This window comes from Phragmites australis, chromosome 4 (genome assembly GCF_958298935.1).
Source record: "Phragmites australis chromosome 4, lpPhrAust1.1, whole genome shotgun sequence".
Lineage (NCBI taxonomy): Eukaryota > Viridiplantae > Streptophyta > Magnoliopsida > Poales > Poaceae > Phragmites > Phragmites australis.
The window spans coordinates 32,089,199-32,108,956 of record NC_084924.1 but is presented as its reverse complement, the minus strand read 5'-3'; the positions used below and the strand labels follow the sequence as shown (position 1 = coordinate 32,108,956).

Here is a 19,758-nt window from a genome sequence, read left to right as displayed (position 1 = left end):
CTAGGCTCAAGTTTGTCCATCATGCAAGTGTGGTCGACCATAATCGACACCTCCCAATAGTCAACCCACTTCCCTTTGAAGTCGTGCGCCCGCCACGGGCAACCCGCTTTTACGCACTTGACATCATATTTTCTTCTTGATTGACTTCACAACATAAAACTACCGTCGTAGAGATGTCGCTTATTGAGTCACTGTATCTTTCATGGCGTGACTGGTAGGATATCTAGCACCCTTGGTCACCTCATTCTGAGTATACTCACAAGCACCTGATTCTCATCATTCACCACAAGGTTGTTAAAGTTGGGATTATCTCATACTATGGGAACAGAAGCATCGTCCTCATCATCCGAGATGTCATACTCAAGAGAATCGTCAGCATGAAAATCATCTCGCTCCATCTGTTCAATTAGAAAAGAGACTTGTTCCCCCTCGTCTACCTCACCGGTCGATTCAGTTGAATACTCCGATGAATGTGTATCATCCGGATCGACATCTTCATACTCTTCCTCATCACCCTCCTCCTCCGCGTACCCCCACCCTACATCTCCCCCACTGCCTCCTTATTCTTTCATTGCACAAGCAACATAGGAGGCCAACCTCTGTGCACAACATCCTGTAGGCACCTCTTTCACACCAAATGTTCCAATAGCGGTACACCTCCCAGTACACACCATCTTTCACTCGGTTGCCCACAATGCTAATAGCCATCCCCTCCAGGGTCTATTTTGAAACCCCGTATCAACCAAGCGTACATGTATCCGACAATAGGTCTCGAGATACCCTTTTTCATTGAGTGAAATACGGACAATACTACCCCTTTCAGACCATATAATATTTTACTGTCCCCATAAAAAATCCTAAACTGCCACATATCCGACATACCTAGCAACTATCGATAAAAACACTAATATTATTGGGACATAATAGAAATAATTATGTAAAACTACATCTACAATGAAAAATTGATTACAAACATAGCCTAACATATAATCTATACCGCAACAAAATATTCCCGAATAGCTACATCAAACACAACTAAATCATACATCTATCAAACCAGTTATTACTAAACTATGTCTAGATCATACATCTATTATCTAACATATGTCTAAATATTACATCTAGCTAAAAGATGCATATAAAAAGAATCTAATTGCTACACTATATCTAACCCTAATTCTAAAAACCTACGTCTAATGGCTATCTTACCAGGTTTGTAAAAAATTCTAAATCTAGCATTTAACATATGGTAAAACCTAGCACTAGTGGCTATCCTACTGGTTTTGTAAAAAAATCAGAAAAAATATACATTTTTCCTCTAGCAGCGCTTCGCCGTATAATTTTCCTGCTCCCCTCTCCTCTCCTCTCAGCTGTGTTGGTATGAAATGAGCGGCTGACGTCAGCAGGGCTGACGCAGCTGGATTAAATACCTAAAATGTCTCGCCCATTCAACAAACGAGATCTTCTGAGTGGGTTCACCAGGTGTCACAGCCACGTAGGTTTCGACCGCTCTCAGCGGGCGAGACCAAGTTCTGGTTCATTGAACGAACGAGACATTCCTCTCTTCGGTAATTTAATATACTAAGCATAAGAGCTCATAAATTGTCATCTATTTAAAAGATAAGATCTTACTCTCACCCGTTAAATAGGCAATGATATAGTCTATATATGTAATTTCTTCGAACGAACCTGCATTCTTGAAAATATTAAAAATATATATATAATGTTTTTTTTCCTATCCCGTCTACCAAAAACCGGGCTCGAAACTTGAACGGGACCGACGGCCACAGCCCACAAGACACGGACGGGCTCACCGCTTCTGCAAGCCTGCGGACCGAACCCGCCGCTACCTGACCTGTCCTGACTCATTTCGGGTCTCGACTTCATTCGAGCGGTCAAAAACCCTCGCCTCCTCCTCTCTTCTCATAACCTCATCCCCGCCCCCTCGAGCTCGCGGCCGCGGAAGCCAAACCCTAGCCTCGACCCGCCCCGCCCCGCCCCGCCCTTCCAGACACCGCGTGTTCCGGTACAACTCTCCCTTTCCTATCTTCCCTTGCGATTCGTGCGCTGCACCACGCTGATTCCCTCGATTCCGTTGGGTTTTTGTCTTCTCTATCTGGGTTATGTTCGGTCGGATTGGGGAGATGCGGATGCGGCGAGGGGCGGTTTATTGATCCATGCTTGTTTGGTTGGTAGGTTGCAGCAGGGGAGGATGAGCAGGCGCTGGAGCCGGACGATCTATGTCGGGAACCTCCCTGGCGACATCCGGGAGAGGGAGGTGGAGGATCTGTTCTACAAGGTCGGAAGTTTTTATTTATTTATTCTGCGTTGTAATCTTAATAAATAAAGTAAGCTTTGTTAATGTGTTTGGCTGGGCTCTGTTAGACTGTTACTATGTGTTTTGTTAGATTCGGTTCCACCATCTTGTATCCTATGATTTACTGTCGCGATATAATGGGATGCATCCATGTGCTAATATGGTCATGACAATAAACAGCTGGAGATTGTTTTAGGAAACCTTGGAGTTTGCCTAGTTGTTTTTTCTACTTCACTCTAGAATCTCAAGTTAAGATATGTGCTTGAGGACGTACTCTTAGCTGTCATACAATTTTAAGGTAGTATGGTTTGTGTGTTAAGGTCTAATATTATAAATCTTGTTAATGCAGTATGGGAGAATTGTTGACATTGACTTGAAGGTCCCCCCAAGGCCGCCTGGTTATGCTTTTGTTGAGGTAGGATACATCTGAATGTTTTGAACGACATTGTTATCTTTTCCCCTCAGAAAAGACCTTGGATTTGATGGATGATTTGAGTCTTGTAGTTTGAAGATCCTCGTGATGCTGAAGATGCAATTGCTGGGCGGGATGGTTACAACTATGATGGAAACCGTCTAAGAGTAAGCTAATCAAGCTTTGATGACTTACATATTTGCACATGTTGTCTTCAATTTGTTTGTCTGATGCCCACTTTTGTGGGCAGGTTGAAGCTGCACATGGTGGGAGGAGTAATGCTTCCTCGCATGATCGTTCAAGTGGCTTTGGTGGTGGAGCACGCCGTGGTGTGTCGAGGCACTCTGAGTATCGTGGTATGGGTTGTATTCATGTTGAAAATCATTATTTACTGTTCAATTCTCTGTCTGCATTCTTAATTTGAATTATTGCTACAGTTCTTGTTACTGGACTGCCTTCTTCTGCATCATGGCAAGATTTAAAGGTTTGTGGCAGATTCTTTTTCCCTTGAGGCTTTTTCCTTAAAATGTATGCTTTCATCACATTAACACTTAATATTGTATGGCCAGGACCATATGAGGAAGGCTGGTGATGTTTGTTTCTCTGAAGTGTACCGTGAAGGCGGTGGTAAGTTGCATTCTGAATTACAGCTTCTGCTTGTAGTCTACTTTCATTTCTGAAATGCTCATCATACATCTTTAGAAGCACAGTCATGAAAGTATATTTCTGGTGCTAATTATTGTAAAAGCAATAGGGTCTTTGGCAGAAAAAATCCACTCATGATCTATTCCCCCTTGAATCTGGAATACCGATAATATCATTTACTCGGTTTTTTCATATCTGATGTGTTCCAAAAAAGTACTGGGTGTCATTTGATTGTTTCATATTCATCCTTGTTTTTTCATTAAGGAATATGGTGTAAAACTATCTATGAGAATAATTCTTACTTTTTTTGTCACAAGTTCTTCACCTATATTTCTATGTTGTTACAGGCACCGTAGGGATTGTGGACTACACAAACTATGATGATATGAAATATGCTGTAAGTCCATATTTTATATGTTTCCATGTGACTTGTGGCATTTGCTGACCAATATGTGTGAAGCATTTCATACTATAGCGTTTTCTCGTACTTTTAATCTATTTGACCTTCAATACCTGATTTTGGATTGTATCACTATCTGTCACCGTTTGTTCCATCTCTTCAGTTTAGCCCTAGCGTTGTGGTTTTGATGCTTTGAATTTTCCTCTTGGCTTTGACAACCACTTGCAGATTAAGAAACTGGATGATACTGAATTCAAGAATGCCTTTGGGCGAGCTTTTATAAGGGTAATCATTGTTGCTTTATTCTGGTTCAGTCCTTGGAATCTCTTTTGTTTTTAACCGTGCACCTTATTATCTACAGGTGAAGGAATATGATGGCAAACGTGGCCGCTCCTATTCACGTAGCCGAAGCCCAAGTCGTAGCTACAGCAGAAGCAGGAGCCCATCGTATGTCGCCATAATTTGATGTCATTTGGTAACTTTGTTGACAACTAACTTGTTATGAATATGCTCTGCAGCAAATCTCCCAGGGCCCGCCGTTCAGCATCTAGATCCCGTTCGAGGTCTGCTTCTTCCCGTTCAAGGTCAGCATCAAAAGGACGTTCTCCGTCAAGGTAACATACACTGATCCAATTTTTGAGATTTGAACCCTTAAATCAAGTATTATCTGCTTAATTTTCCAGAAGCACTACAGATATACATTCTTAAAAAATATGCGATCTTATATACATACAATTTGTATCATAATTACTTGTTGCCTATTGTGTCGGCATTTGCACAAAGAATTGCCTCATTAGCCTGAGAGGAAGGCTGTTGACTTACTGCAACAATAGAATTTTTCATTTGGTACCTGATGATCCTGTAATAACCATTGTATCATTCCATGTCAGCACTCTGGTGCCATCAATTAAGTGAGCACAATTATGCTCCCAAGCATATCTGTGTTGATGCCTTGCTATACAGTCTGATTGCTTGGGAGTTTCCTTCTCAGGTGTTCAGATTCTCTTATGAACGACATGAACTGCTTAGTCTTTTGTGTGTTTTGTTTTTGAAGACTCGATTATCTCATCATTTTATCTGGGATTGTGCGGTGATCTGGGGATTGCGCATTAGGATATTGAGGATGGGATTTTCTCAATTTGCTACAGTTCAGTTGGTTGTATGAGGTATGCTCGTTAATTGAGAGCTTCTATGGAAAGCTAAAATCATCCAGTTTTTTTACCTAATGTACTGTAACTGATTACCATCAGAGCTTGGGCATAGCGCATTGTTTGGAATACCGGACATAAGAGCGTTAAGGATTGATGATCTGGATTATGGTGGTACAATTGCTAGGAATGTGCTTGGAGTTCAATGCTCGGGGAATGAGTTTTCTTCCTGCCTCGTGCATACTTGAGATGGTTGCTGTAGTTCACACGCAATTCGCATTTAACACTACAACTTTACATTATTGCATGCTTTGGACTTACGGAACTGGATGATTCTACCTTCAATGAGCTTTTATCGCTGGGCAAGGCGTCAAGGCTTTTGGAATCAAGTTGTTAAACTTGCATTTTGGATATTGAATTCAGTTGTTTCTGGAACCTTTTTGCAGATCACCAGCAAGATCAAAATCTCCTAATGCTTCTGTAAGTTTCCTTCATCATATCCAAACAAATATATTATTTTTTCTCATGTTTTATCTGCATAAAATGTCTATGCAGCCAGCAAATGGTGAAGTAGGAAGTCCCAAGAAACAGAGCCCAAGCAGGAGCCCATCTGGCTCACGCTCTCCCGATGTAAAATAATTTTGCTTCTCTGCATTTGCTAAACTCAGGTTCACCAAATGGTTTGATCTGACACTACTTCAATTCACATTTTCAGGCCAAACCCGAATAGAAATGCTGTGCCGATGAGGAATTGCAGATGGAGTCCTGAGCTTCCCGTGTCTGGATACTTGATATCCTCTATGTTGTTTGAGTACCATCAGTTTTCTTAGCAACTGTGCAATGAGATATCATGATATTAACTATCAGCTTGTATCGATGGAAACTCCAGACTTAGGCCCTGCTATTGTTGTCAGGCCTGTGTAAGGGCTTATTTACTTCGACTATTATTGAATGCTATGTGGGTTATATTGACTAAAACTCATGTTGAATTGTTCTGGACCTCATGCCATTTTCCGTCCTTCACTATCTTTGTTTGCTTTGGTATTGATTTGCTTGCGAGATGCTTAGGCAAGTTCCTTGGCAAAAGCTGCATTGATTTTAGCTGCAATAATGATGATGATGGGTGGATGGTTCTGCTATATTTTGGGCACGATATACTCGTACCAAAGAAATGTTAGTTGAGCTGAGTGATCCGTTGCCGGCAGGATGTGGCATTGCACCGACTTGGGCAGCCAGGCTAACTGCCCAAATATTTGCTGTGTTCATGCCTGGGATGAGCATTTGCTGTTACTTTTTCAACCTGTGACGGTGCGCGTGCCAATATTATTGACGCAATGCAAGGCGAATCTGTTGATAACAGATGCGAGACTAAATTGTTGCCATTCCACTTTACTGGATGATGATGGTAGTTGAGAAATCAGTCCTGTATGTGGTGCATTCAGCTTGGCTTAGAATTGAAAGCCAACCGAGCTGCATACTCGGAGATAAAAATCAGCAGCGGCATGTGCGATTTTCACAAGTCGAACGAGCAATGGAACAGCAACGTCATTTCACGTTGGCATTGGCGAACAAATGCTCAACGCTGGGGCTGGGGTTGGGGCCTCTCCAGCTTCGATGACCTAAAATAATTTTTATTTTATTTTTAATTTAACTTTTTTTTATGCAAAAATTTGAAATTCATTTGGTGAGAAATGTTAGTTATGCAAATATTTGTCGGCAGTGGTTATTGTTTTAAAATTTTTGGTTCGATGTAAATTTGTCGACATTTGTTTAATTATTTGATGTAAAATTGTATGAGTAATTTTTTAGTAAAGTTATGTTAGGAGAATATAAAATCTATTTTTTTAACAATCGTATTTGTGAAGCACTATTAGCATAGAACCTGGTATGGAGGTTATATACGCTGACAAACATTACATGGAATATGAGATTTATCATCGCTTCGTAAAAATGATCATAACCATAAAGAGATGATGACAAAAAATATTGGCATGTACGGTAGATCTAAAGACTAACCTAATAGTGTACCGCTACTAATCCTAACATATCTTAGACGATGAAAAAAAATACTATGTTACAATAGATGCTCTCTACTGAGTGCATCTAGGATATTTGCCCTTTTGTAAGGCTTCGGGGCCTTGCGCCTTATTCTTCCGCTTCCTTTCCCTCGCTGATTCGCGTGCTTCAGCCGCGGCGCGCTCCTTCGTTGTCTTCCTCATGAGCAGCTCCTCCTAACGCTTTAGTCGTAGTTCCTCCTGGTGTTGCCCGTACTCCCGGTGCTTGTACGCTTACCTCCTCCACCATATGCTCATATCAATTCACCGCTTCTGGTGCTCATTTTGCTCCATATCAAGCCATTTTATGAAGTCACAAACAGGTGAAGGAGACTAGATAAATGAAAGAACATGGGAGATTAGTAAGATAGTGTATGCAGTCATATGAAAAGTGTCACATGAGTGATCTATGTTGCTATACCGGTGGATACCTGTACGGTCCATGTCGAGGCTTGTCGTACTGGTAGTTGGCACACATGAAGAAGCGTATGCCATATGTGTAGATATCATGGGACTTGCGAAGCCTACAAGGGTCGCCATAGAAATACATTGGTGGTTCGACCCTCTGGGGGATGAAAATCCCCTAATATTTCTTAGGTAGGCTTGGTGGAGCTAAGAAATACATTGCAGATGGGAGAGCTAAGGAAGGAGTGGTGTATCAATGGATGAGGGTGGGGTTATTTATAGTGGTTGGGGCTGGTGCATGAACTGAGTGTATGGGCTTGCATGGGGGCTAGAGTATAGGATCGCTATGAAAGCTAAAAAATTTATAGCATTGATGCTTGACAGAGATTTCCTGTGAAAGTTGTTGCTTGGTGTGGTCATTTTATTCTGCAAAAGTGTAGCAAGAAGTTGTTGTTGCCTCTGCATGGAATGCAGAGAATCCTATGAAAGTATTGGGCTTAGAAAGAACATATTGTTACAATGATAAAACCCAGACATTTCATTGAAGAAAGTAAAGTACATCACAAATAAGGGTCATCGTCAGCATTTATTGTCTTTCTGTGGGTACAATACATAAGGCAATATGAACAGACCATACACATTCTACAAGTTACAATGGCATGTAGTATTCTATCGCTAAACGAAGCATGTCTTATGGAAAGACAAATTGTCGAGTGCAAGAAAATATCTATTGGGTAGGTAAAAAAGATGGAGGCTTCTCATCCAGATATTCTCAGCGGATCTCTTGGAAATTGCATCCATAGGGGTAGGGATTGTTGCACAAGTACCCTTGTGCCATTCCATGTACCACATGTCCTAGCACAGCTGGTACACCGCACACGCATTATGGAGGAACCTGCATGTTATCATATATAGTGAGGTACTTATCTCACCACTCTTTATTGAGCTCCTGTAGTCTCATCTTCAGTCGTTCAACAGCTGCACACCTCATTGCCTCAGCCTTATCGTAGCCTTAGTTGATGTTCGTATATTCTTCTTCGTCCACGTACCATTCGTACTTGCACCTGGGCTTGTCATACTTTTGGAGGGAAGTAGGTGAATTAGACAAAATTCGTAGCACGATAGGATATCATGCTCACTTACCCCATAACAGAACCAAGCAATCGTGGCAAGTGGGAACCGTTTCAGGCTTGCTATTATACCGTAGTCGCATTGTGGCATGCGTGCCTTGTGTTCTTCTATCTCCAACTCTAGCTCCCTTTTCTTCTGCTCTTCGTCTTTATTTCTTCTTCACTCTTCATCCTCACGCTTGCATCTGTCAAGGATGTCACACAATAGCTCGTAAGAGCCCATCTTGCCCTTACCCTTGTCGAACCCGGAGCCGCACCTGAAAGCCATAGAAGGGATTGTGTTGGACTGTATTGGAGAAGAAGTAGTCATGGATGGGTTATCCTTACATACACAAGAGGGGTATACTGCCAAGAATTGTTGAGTGTGTTGGAGGGATTCCTTTCGTGCAGATGTCGAAAGCTTCCACCATTAGAGAGAGAAAGATGTGCGGTACTATAAAAGAAGGGATAAGGTCACAGACGAGTGTTTCATCATCATTTTACTATATGTAGTCAGGATGTGTCCAAGCTATAGGATAGGATGCTTAAAGATCTGTTGTATGGTCACTTCATGTGTAAAGCCTGAGTCATGATAGATGTGTTGTCATTTCATGGTTAAAGATGAGTTATGCGGTCACTTCGTGTCTAAAGTATGAGTCACGACAGAGATGTAATGCTGCAGGAAGGTGTTATCATTTCATGCTAAAAGCTGAGGCATATAATCACTTCATGTCTAAAGCACCATGTTCTTGTTTGGAGCCTTTAACGGCGATGCCTTTTTACTCAATGATAAATGATATTTACAGAAAGTTGAGTATACATCTGATTGCATCTATTTTGCAAAACAATGTAAAGAAAAAACATGTGTTGCCGCATATGTCCACTACCGCCGGGACGTCTTGTATATAAACATAACCCTATCGATTCTCTATTCACACATCTCCTGACCTCGAATTGAATAAAGAGAATGGCATATCCTCATCCTCTCGATGGCCCCATCGATCCACTACTGCCACACCCTCATTTAGACATCTATGGTAGAGATTTCTACGAAAACCACAATGCTCTTCCTTGCTTGTTTTGGCCACATATCGACATGGAGATGATATTGTAGTCCAAGTTTATGAGCATTTCGGTGACGTAGGACGTTAATTCTTCCATTGTCCACATTTCAAAGTACGAAAAAATAATACTCACCTTCTTTCCTATTTTCGTAACACCATTTACTTATCTCATCTATAATTTTTTTGAGACGGATGATTGTGGGGTCCAATACTAGATTGACTTGTGCATAGAACCACACATTCAAGAATATATCCGTCACCTTCACGTCGTCATCGAGGAACTACAAGAACAATTGCGCTAGGAGAGAGCCAAAAATGTTAGAAGAATCTATATCCCGCCTCGCATGGCAGGTCAGGGGAACAACTGGGAGTAATATCGATGTGATCTTGCGGTAGGCAGAGGATTTAATTTCATATTTGACGTTAACTGTTTTTCATTCCCTAAGACATGTAAGGTGAAATACCGGTACACACCACAAGGGGTATCATATATGCCATCGTACGTTCGGTCGACCTGTTTTTCATGCCACTGTTATGAAATGGTCGTTGTACGAGTAGTTTGAAGAAAGATATTATGACAGTAACAATAATCAGAGCTGCTTGAAGAAAGACAATTACATAACACCATGAAAGTAGCAATGACATAGCTGCCTATAAGTTACGTCCCCTCTTAGGGATGAGGTCCCTGGTTGCATCAATCCTCGGGACCCTGTGCCTCCTCGCTCTGACCTGGTTACTGAGTACGTGAGGTGGTCTGGTGGAATGATCGGTCGCGCAGGACGTCCAGCCGGCAGTGGAGTGGCGTACTTGTCCTGGGAGGGCTGTGTCCCCAGGAGTGGCACGCTAGGTAGCTACGACGCATCGATCTCATCGCCCTATCCGAAGATGAAGTCGTACCCAGGGACCTGAGTAACATCCTTGCTAAGCAGCTCCATGTAGCTACTATGTCCCATAGATCCTCAATCTCTGCATATGGAACAATGAAGAAAACATGTTAACATCAAGACACCGTGACATACGAAACAATTTATTATGCATGAAGCGAGTGATGTACCTGAGCCAGGGACATGAAAACTCGAAGGACCTAGGTCTGTAGAGTAAGGGTGCGTCGCCCTGCTGGTGGCATAGAAAGGGTGACCAGCCCCGGTGAAGGACCACCTCGCTGTAGTAGGGGTCGAATAGGAAGCTAGTGTCGAAGACGTCCTTGATGGGTCGATAGTGAAGCTCAGACGTACCGGTAGGTGCAGCGGCTCAGTGAAGGTTGCAGAAGGGTGTGACTAGATATGAGCCAACGCTCGTGGTCCCATTGTAATGTTCGAGGATGAACTGCAACTCATCGATCAAAAGACCTTGGTCATGTTCCAGATAATGCAGCCAAACGCTGTGCTCATCTCTGCCCTTGGGACATCGTCGCCACTGTTGAGGCACAACTTTGACGCACGTGCCTCCTCATCAATCTTGCACAGTACAAAAATATATCCGTAATGAACATATACGTACACATGTAGCATAACACTCATCCTGTCCGCACCACAAGGACCCCATGGTCAGGCTGTCGACGCCGTCCGCAACGAATTGATACGTGCTGTGGTCGACAACAGGCTTGTCGATGATGACGCGCTCGTACGACCACATCTGAAGCAGAGGGGACACTTGGTCAGGATCGCGTTGATGTCGGTCTTCGTGCAGTCATCGCACAGTCCACGGTATGTCATACCCATCATAGCTAAAGCCCAGCTATACTGTGGGACCTCCCAGTGGTCAGCTTCAGCAACCTTTATGGAGTAGGGGATCATGCTCCTTAAGACCGTGTTGCCATAGGTCTCAGTGAACATGACCCAATCGAACAACCACATGAGGTACGCCTCTAGGTGGTGGGAGACGTCCTTGTCGCCTACCTGAGGTTGGATGTTGTCAGCCTGTAAAAAAAGGAACAAGCACCAATATCTTATTCTGTTAGTAACATAACAGAGATGAGAAAATGATACGAAACATACGTATAACAAACTAAACGAAAAAGGTCTTCGTCGAGCCGTGCTTCTTGGTCCCTGGAAAAGGCCTGAACAGGGCTACACCGTCCCTCCATTCAACGATGAAGAAGCGGGCCAGCATCTCGTCGCACCAGCCCACGCCCATGTCCCTAGCCCCAACAGCGGTACCCGCGCAAGATAGGCCCATTAGGAGCGAGACGTCCTCAAGCGTGGGCACCATCTCGCCGCACGAGAGGTGAAACATATGCGTCTCGAGACGCCACATGTCGACAAGGTCCGCGAGGAGGGCCCTTTCATAGCTGAACCGCTTGGCCGCCTCTGAGGCCCCCACCGACGCATCCACTTCCACTAGACGGCATAACGGAAGTAGGCCAGAAGCATGCAACGTGCAAACATAATACATTTAGCGACGAATAACGATAAAAATCTGTATGAAACGTTAAATGTAAAATAGAAAAACCTCGGAATCCAACACTCGTCAATCCGGCACACAAGGTCGTAGTACCAGAAGATCCTCAGCCTGCAATGCGGTGCGGTGCACAAGTGCCTAATGTCGACCTCAGGTCAAGTAGCTCGAGGTGCGCCATACCTGCATGTTCACATGTTGTTTACATTTGTATATGCAAAACAAACACAGAGTAAGAAGTGTCGATCACTCTAGACTTGGTCTAAACTGGTCTTTATTTATGGGAAATAAAAAAGTAAACGTCTAGCATATAACATGATATAATAGATTGTTCAAATCGTACATAAATATGTGAACAAATCACAACCTAACACGTTACAACCTCGCACATAGTAAAAGTCGCAGTACTAAAATAGTAAAGTATAATGTTGTGCACATTAATATCCATCATACTACGAATTACAACATTAATCGATATAAATAAGCCGACAAAGCTGACAATCAATGACCCCGAGGACGTATGTCATCTGCACCAGACCCGAAAGGACCTGCTTTAGTGGGTTCACACTGGGGACACCAATGGCACATTTCTTGTAAGTGTGTCCTTTTCTATTGCCCCAGCGTCTACTTCATCCATGTCATTACGGAGCCTCGTAGTCCCGCATCGTCCCTTCTTTTGCTTCATCTTATCGGGATCAGGGATGTCAGGACCCCGAACCCGAGTTCCCCTGTGCCTCCTGTATCAGTCCCTGGATCAAGTAGCTGATACGCACAGAATTCAACAGAATGATATCAAATACATACTTCGAATAAAAATAAGTAAAATAAATAACTAAAAAGCGAAAAGATGGTCCGGTGGACAAGAATCCACAACAGACCAGCTAGGTAGAAGAGCCTACAGCGCAGCGGAGCGAAACGACGATGCAACCCAATGCCACAGGCAACTCGGGTGCAGACGCGACCTTAGACTTCTTCTCTTCGACTTCATCTGGGTTGAGGTTGAACTCCAACTCAACAATCTGAAATCAACAAGACTGAGTACGGAAGGTACTCAATAAGTCCTATACTACTTCAAGGGGGGTTGATAGATGCATAATGAATATTTTAAGAATTAAGGTTTTACGGTACAGTTTCAAGCGTAAAGCAGATTTTATGCAGGTATCCAGTTATATTCTCCACCGTTAACCCTTTGAATAAATGTAACAAAGCTTTTGAAAACAAAGGCAGGTATCTTCTGTTGGTACTGAGTATCACCTCAAGTCCCCAACGTATTAGAAGGTGACCTGGTAACAAAGTTGTCAAACGGTTTTAAAACCAAAACAGTTCAGACATCTTCTGTTGGTACTGAGTATCACCTCAAGTCCCCAACGTGTTAGAAGGTGACCTGATAGCAAAGCTGTCGAAATAGTTTTAAAACCAAAACCAGGGTAACAAGTTGTATCTGGGGGTTTTCAGTCTTGGGAGGGGCTATACCTCACTCCGCAGTCCCTTTTATCACATCTGGTGTACCTCTAGTACCACATAGCTTCTGGCGGATCGAGCCAGGAACCACATCACACGGACATCTAGTCCACACACTCACTCATCAAAACTCACACACCCAGAGTCTAGTCAAAACGGTTACTGCTGTCGCATGTCCATAACCGTGGACACGGCTATTCGAATAGGTTTACACTCTACAGAGGTTGTACAGCTTTACCCATACGATATGCTCAGCCTCCACCGTAGCTAGCGGAGGAGCGAATCATACCGAGATTCTCCAAACACCTTTCTTGCCGGGCTTTTCCACGTGATCCATCAAGTACCAGAGGCCATGTTCCGAAGGCCAGTCCCATTTTTAAGCCTAAGCCGGCTAGCAACCTCCAAACATCAGGACAACTGGTAACTTGGCTCAAGCGCTGCTCTCAGCCTCCTGGTATTATGCCCAACTCAGTCTGGTGAAAGAAAAGTCAAGTCCTGCCCATACAGGACGCATGGTTGCACGAGGTGGCTAAGCATGACGGCGCATTGACTCGGTCCTTAAACGACCAGAGCAGGTATCTTCCGGCAATGAGTACCCTCACGATACCTCACGCCCCCAAGAGCACCCTCCCCGGAGGACTACTCTACCTGCCCTCGCCAAAACAGTTTTCACCTATTTTTACACATCACCTTCCATGTCCCACATGACATCAAGGATTTCCCGACCATCACGGAATTCACAACCATCAAGGAAGTGTTTTAAAAGCGACATCTTCAAGGAAACATATTCCATCCTAAGCATGCTAGATATCAAGATGTCGTCTATTGTTAATATATTTAACAACAGGTATTCCTAGGGTGATATGTATTCTGAGTGATGACATATAAGGCATGGCAGTGTTGATAGGATTAACTACTACAAGTAGTTTGAAAGGAAAACGCAATATATAGCACATGCGATAATAAGTCCGATTTTAGTTGATCATGTACATTATTTAAAAACCATAGGTTCAATATGATCAAGGAGATAGTACTTGCCTTCTTGAAGGGTCAATTCAAGATTGATCTTGTCTCTTGAGTTTCTCGGGGTTTTTCTTCATCGTTGGGCCTTACCTTCAGTTCCTTCCTCGCGTTCTTGCTTAGAACCTTGACTTCGAGCCTACGCAGATTAACGACAAAAGTGCACAACGACTAAGCAATTGAATGCCAGAACAAAACCAAGAAATACCAAAGCGGGAGAAGAACAACGGAGAAAACGACGAAAGCTAAACCTAGCGGAAGATGATCGGCAACTCTAATCAATATGAAACCAATACACAGAGAATAACGGGATCATCTAGCGAAGCTAGGCTAGGCTATTAACCTAGTTGTTTTATCAACTTAAGAGAAAACCTGAACAATCACGATTAACTAGGTGAACTCTTATTAGATTAACTGCTAGAAGACGACAGCTAGAGATTCTACGTGTAGGTGAGTGCACGTGTACATGCATGAATATATCTGTAATACTTATGTCTATATGTATGTGAGCATGTATACATATATACGTAAGTATAACTCTAGACGATTATCTGTGCTTAAGTGTGGAGATTAATATTCTAATCTATAGCACTAAATATGGTTATTTAATGATTAATCCTAAATGTTTAGTGTTGTTTAATTTCCACACTAAATAAGGTATATTTATTGCTATCATAAAAGTATACAGGTAATTAAATAATTAGATTAATCTATCCTTTGAATCTAATTAATTAATTATTAAAAGGGTATTCAATTAATTAATTACCAACGATAAAATATTCTATCATATTCTAATGATTGATATTTATTTATTTAACAGCTACACGAGTTAATTTATTACCTTAATTGAACTAAGATTAAATCTATAAACTATCATATGGAATATCACATGAAATATCAATTTATTCTTAAACACTTAATTGAAACAACATTTAATTATTCTTATTAAGAAATGGAATTAACCTACCTAAGATAGGTTATCACATGCGACAATATTACGATTACAACCTAAACATCATCATCGAATTATCTAACTCGACTTTATTTATTAAAAGATGAGATCTAAATCTAGATTAAACGTCGTGATAAGAATTAATTGTTAAACGAGAAAACAAATGAACTCTAAAATGTACAATATTTGGCATGGAGATAGATTATGATTTTAGAGGAATATCGGCGAAAGAATCGCCGAAATCGGAGTTGAAACGGAGGAGTTATGACCAACGGAAGATTTGCCGAAAAAGGAAAATCTGGAAATTAGAAAAAGGTACTATTCCGTGGACTGGGTTTATGGATCTGTGAACCCGAGGGGATTTGTGAGGGAGGTCCACCGTAGACCGGCTCGGGTGGAATAGGTTCATGGTCCGTGGGCCGGTGTTGGGCGCGGGTCTGTGGTCCACCATGGACCACGGCCGGTGGACCGGGACGGCGATGCGGGAGGCGAAGAGTGCGGCACGACGGCGCGCTCGAGACGGCGTGGCGCTGCGGGACGCGCGGCGGAGCGCAGGAGGCAGAGCGCAGCGGCGACGGCAGCCGGGACGGCGCGCCAGCGCGGCGCACGCTGCGGCGGCGGGACGACGGAGGCGCGACACGGGAGGCGCGACCGAGACGGCTGCGCGCGCATCGGCTAGCGGCGGCTCGGTCGGACGGCGCGTCGGCTTTGCGGCCGGGCAGAACAGGAAGGCGGGCCGAGACAGTGGCTGGGCGCCTGGGCCAGCTGAGCGACGCAACGCGCATGGCGTGGCTTGGGCCGACGGTGTGCACGACGCGGCAGCGGAAGGCGAAGGCGCACAGCGGCTGGAGGGTGCGACGCGGTGCGCAGAGGAGCGCACGGGCGGTTGAGCAAAGGGAGGAGGGGAGGAATGGGCACCGGGAGATGGGAAGAGGGAGGCTCACCGTGTATGGATGGCGTGGCACGGTGGAGTTGTGGTGGCGCCTCCGCGACGGGACAGCGCGGCTGGACGCGGGCGAGTTACCTGGACGGCGTGCGCCGCGGTGGAGGCTGCGCGCAGGACGACGCGCGAGCGGACGGCATGACACACGTGATGACGGTGACGCGTGACGGTAACAAGCACGACGGTGGCTGGAGGAGACGCGCACGCGAGCTTGGATGGCGTGGCTATGCTTGCAGGGCGTGAAGAGGAGAGGCAGAGGAGCGTACGGTTGAGCGCCTGTGTGTATGTATGCTTGTGTGCGATGGCTTGCAGGTGAAGGCATGAGGGAGAGAGCAAATGGCTGTTGCCATCCAGATGAAAAGATCAGTGAGGGCATGGGGCATGGTGGTGAAAAGATCAGGGCAAGGAGAGAGAGGGAAAGATCTGAGAGAGGGAGAGATGTGTGAGAGAGAAAGATATTTGTGTAATGGAATTGCAAAAGATGTATTTGAATTTGTAAATGAAATGTGTGATAATTCAAATAGATGTATTTGAATTGTAAAAAGATGTACAATAATTCAATTTGAATTAATGGAATCGATTTGAATTGGGTAATAGGATTTGGAAATATTCAAATTGAGATTGAGTGATTCAATTTGAATGCAATCGAATCGAAATGGATTGGTGATAATTCGAAATGAGTTCGAATTGAAAATGGATTTGAGATATATAGGATTAAACTCAAATAGGATTATTCGAATATGAGTTTGGCATTAATTCAAATAAGGGTATTTGAATTAGGAGAAAGATTCATACTTGAAGCTTCGAGATTTGAGAAATGTTTGAATTCAGGAGAATTGAATTCAATGGATTTCGAAAGAATTGAATCAAGATTGGGATTCGAACTTTAGAGACATTCAAATTCGAGTTTATATTCATATTCAAATATATATTTTAGCTACTTGGGGATAATTCAATGGAATAATTGAATTATAGATTTTAGCTGGATTGGAAGCTTGATTTTCTCGGTTGGGTTTAGATTAGAAATTTGCCGAAAGGAACTAGAATAGATTCGAATTGAGAAGCATTCAATTCGAATCGCTACGCAAAGAACCATAAGAACCAATAAACCAAAATGCATATGATCAATTCAATGCAACGATTAATTTAGAAATTAACTTGATGCTTTCTGGAATACTTAGCTCAAAATAATATATTTGAATATATACATACGAGTATATATTCATATTCAAATATATATTTCGTTGATTTTATACTAGTTTAATAATTAGAAAAAGTTTTAATTTGGAGCGAATTTTGCTATATTTTTATATGCTAAAACTCAGGATGTTACAAGGGATGAACACACAATTGGGCCTAGCTTCCTTCGTGAAAAAACCATAAATCCTGAAATCGTAGACCTCATGGTTCCAGGTGTCGAACAAAGCTTACTTATTTAAGTAGTCGAAGAGGTACCTCCAAGTCCTCATACCCATCACAGCACAAGCGACAATCACATGGGAGCATGGCTTCTGCAATAACATCAGCTTGTAGCACGTGCAAATGCACCTGTCATCAAAATGGTGCACTCGTGGATAACTCTATCACGTTTTCCCCCTCTCCTTCTTTTGTCCCTGCATAGAATTTTGTATCTGTGCTGTGCAGTTATTATGATCTTTACTTGGTGCATCTTTGCCTTCTCCGCCTTGTCATCCATATATTTAGTTATCTTTGTCTGATAAATCATACTAGCAATATTTAGTGTCGTGTGCGCTACTGCATAGCGATCCCTGAAATACTTGCATGTCCCTTGAAGTATGAACTCTACAATCCCCACCAGCGACAACCCCCTCTCACCTTTCATCACCTAGTTGTAAACTTCTGCTAAATTTGTAGTCATAATACCGTACCTAGCCCCATTTATATCATAGAGAAGGGTCCACTTCTCCTTCAGCCCATTCTCAATCCACTCGCTAAATGACTTGGTAGAGGATCCAATACTCCACGTGATGCCAGCTTAATTGCCCTTTGGTAGGGACTCAAGAGATACCGATTCATCCTCCGGCCCCCTCATGGGCCTCCCAGCATGCTCATGTGTTTAATTTTTTGTCAGCTCAAATTTTTGATGCTAGTTCTGATCGCACAACTGCTTGAACATGTTCACGAGATTCTTGTTTTTGAATTGCTGAAAGAAGTTTGCACCCAAATGCCTCATGCACCACCTACTCTGCAGATCTGGCCATACATGTATAATCAAGCCATCGTCTGTTCCATTTTGCAGATCCAAAATTGCCTTAAGCATCCTAGCATGCCGGTCATGTATAATACACATGTTCGACCGACCACAAAAATTATCATCCTCGCACGGTATAAGAACCAATACCAACTGTTGTTGTTCTCACCCTTTACAAATGCGAAGGCTAATGGTAGAACTTGATTGTTCCTATCGACCGCAATAGCAGTTAGGATCTGTCCCGTGAACTTGCCTATAAGAAAAGTATCGTCAATGCACAATATAGGTCAATAATGCTTGAAAGCTCCGATACATGCCACTATTGCGAAGAAACATCGCTTCATGACGTACTTGTCAAGTTTGGACAACAATGGGTAGTTATCAATGTTGTAAATACGTCCCCCAAATTCCTTCGAGCAATGTACAGTAAATATGATAGATTCTTATATGACACTTCGTAGGTCCCGAACCTCATCTCGATTGCCTCCCTCTTCGCCCTCTATACCTTGTTGTAGCTGATAGTGTACTTGCACTCCTCCTCAAATTGCCTAATTATGGATCCTGATTCGTAGTTCAGGTTGTTCGCAATCTGGGTGTACATCACATTGGCGACAAAGGATGAGGTTTTGTTCCTGTGGCTGGGCTAAAGTTCGTCTATCATGCAAGTGTGCTCGACCACAATCGACACCTCCCAATAGTTAATCTACTTCCCCTTGAAGCTGTGCACCCGCCATAGGCAACCCTCTTTTGCACACTTGACATCATATTCCTTCTTGCTTGACTTGACAATATAAAACTGTCATCGAATTGATATCGTCTATTGAGTCACAACATCCTTCATTGCCTGACTAGTAGGATACCTAGCAGCTTGAGTCACCTCATTCTACGTATATTCTCAGGCCACTTGATTCCCCTCATTCACCACAAGGTTGTTGAAGTTGAGATTGTTCCAGTCCGTGGGAATTGGAGCATCGTCCTTATCATCCAAGATGTCATACTCAGGGGATTCGTTATCCTTACGATCATCTCACTCCATTTGTTCAATTAGAGAAGTGATTCGTTCCCCTCGTCTGCCTCACTGGTAGCTTCATTCGAATAATCCGGTGAATGTGCACCATCCAGATTGACATCCTCCTCATACTCTTCCTTAGCACCCTCCTCCTCCATGTGCCCTCACCCTGTATCTCCTCAACTACCTCCTTATTCTTCCATTGCACAA

The 19,758-nt window shown here is 43.2% G+C and overlaps 1 protein-coding gene across 5 annotated transcripts; it reads left to right on the top strand.

Annotated features, from left to right (window-relative positions):
• Nucleotides 1–1,862: 1,862 nt before the first annotated feature.
• LOC133916127 (serine/arginine-rich-splicing factor SR34-like) lies at nt 1,863–5,931 on the top strand. 5 transcript variants are annotated; one of them, XR_009909457.1, is made up of 15 exons: nt 1,903–2,026; nt 2,197–2,299; nt 2,667–2,732; nt 2,822–2,896; nt 2,980–3,085; nt 3,167–3,213; nt 3,299–3,356; nt 3,722–3,771; nt 4,003–4,059; nt 4,136–4,221; nt 4,293–4,388; nt 4,888–4,940; nt 5,025–5,402; nt 5,478–5,552; nt 5,638–5,931. XR_009909457.1 is itself a non-coding variant. In XM_062359652.1 (14 exons), exons 2-14 carry the CDS (start codon nt 2,213–2,215, stop codon nt 5,650–5,652), a joined length of 852 nt encoding a protein of 283 aa, XP_062215636.1. In that variant the 5' UTR covers nt 1,863–2,026; nt 2,197–2,212; the 3' UTR covers nt 5,653–5,931. The 5 variants fall into 5 exon arrangements, 1 of the variants encoding a protein (XP_062215636.1); XR_009909459.1 differs by having other exon boundaries at nt 4,829–4,940; XM_062359652.1 differs by lacking the exon at nt 4,888–4,940 and having other exon boundaries at nt 1,863–2,026; nt 5,369–5,402.
• Nucleotides 5,932–19,758: the final 13,827 nt, after the last annotated feature.

Coding starts and splice junctions, on each gene's coding strand:
- LOC133916127 (XM_062359652.1), top strand. CDS start 2,213: ATGAGCAGGCGCTGGAGCCGGACGATCTATGTCGGGAACCTCCCTGGC. Junction 2,300..2,666: donor TGGAGGATCTGTTCTACAAG/GTCGGAAGTTTT, acceptor TTGTTAATGCAG/TATGGGAGAATTGTTGACAT. Junction 2,897..2,979: donor ATGATGGAAACCGTCTAAGA/GTAAGCTAATCA, acceptor TTTTGTGGGCAG/GTTGAAGCTGCACATGGTGG.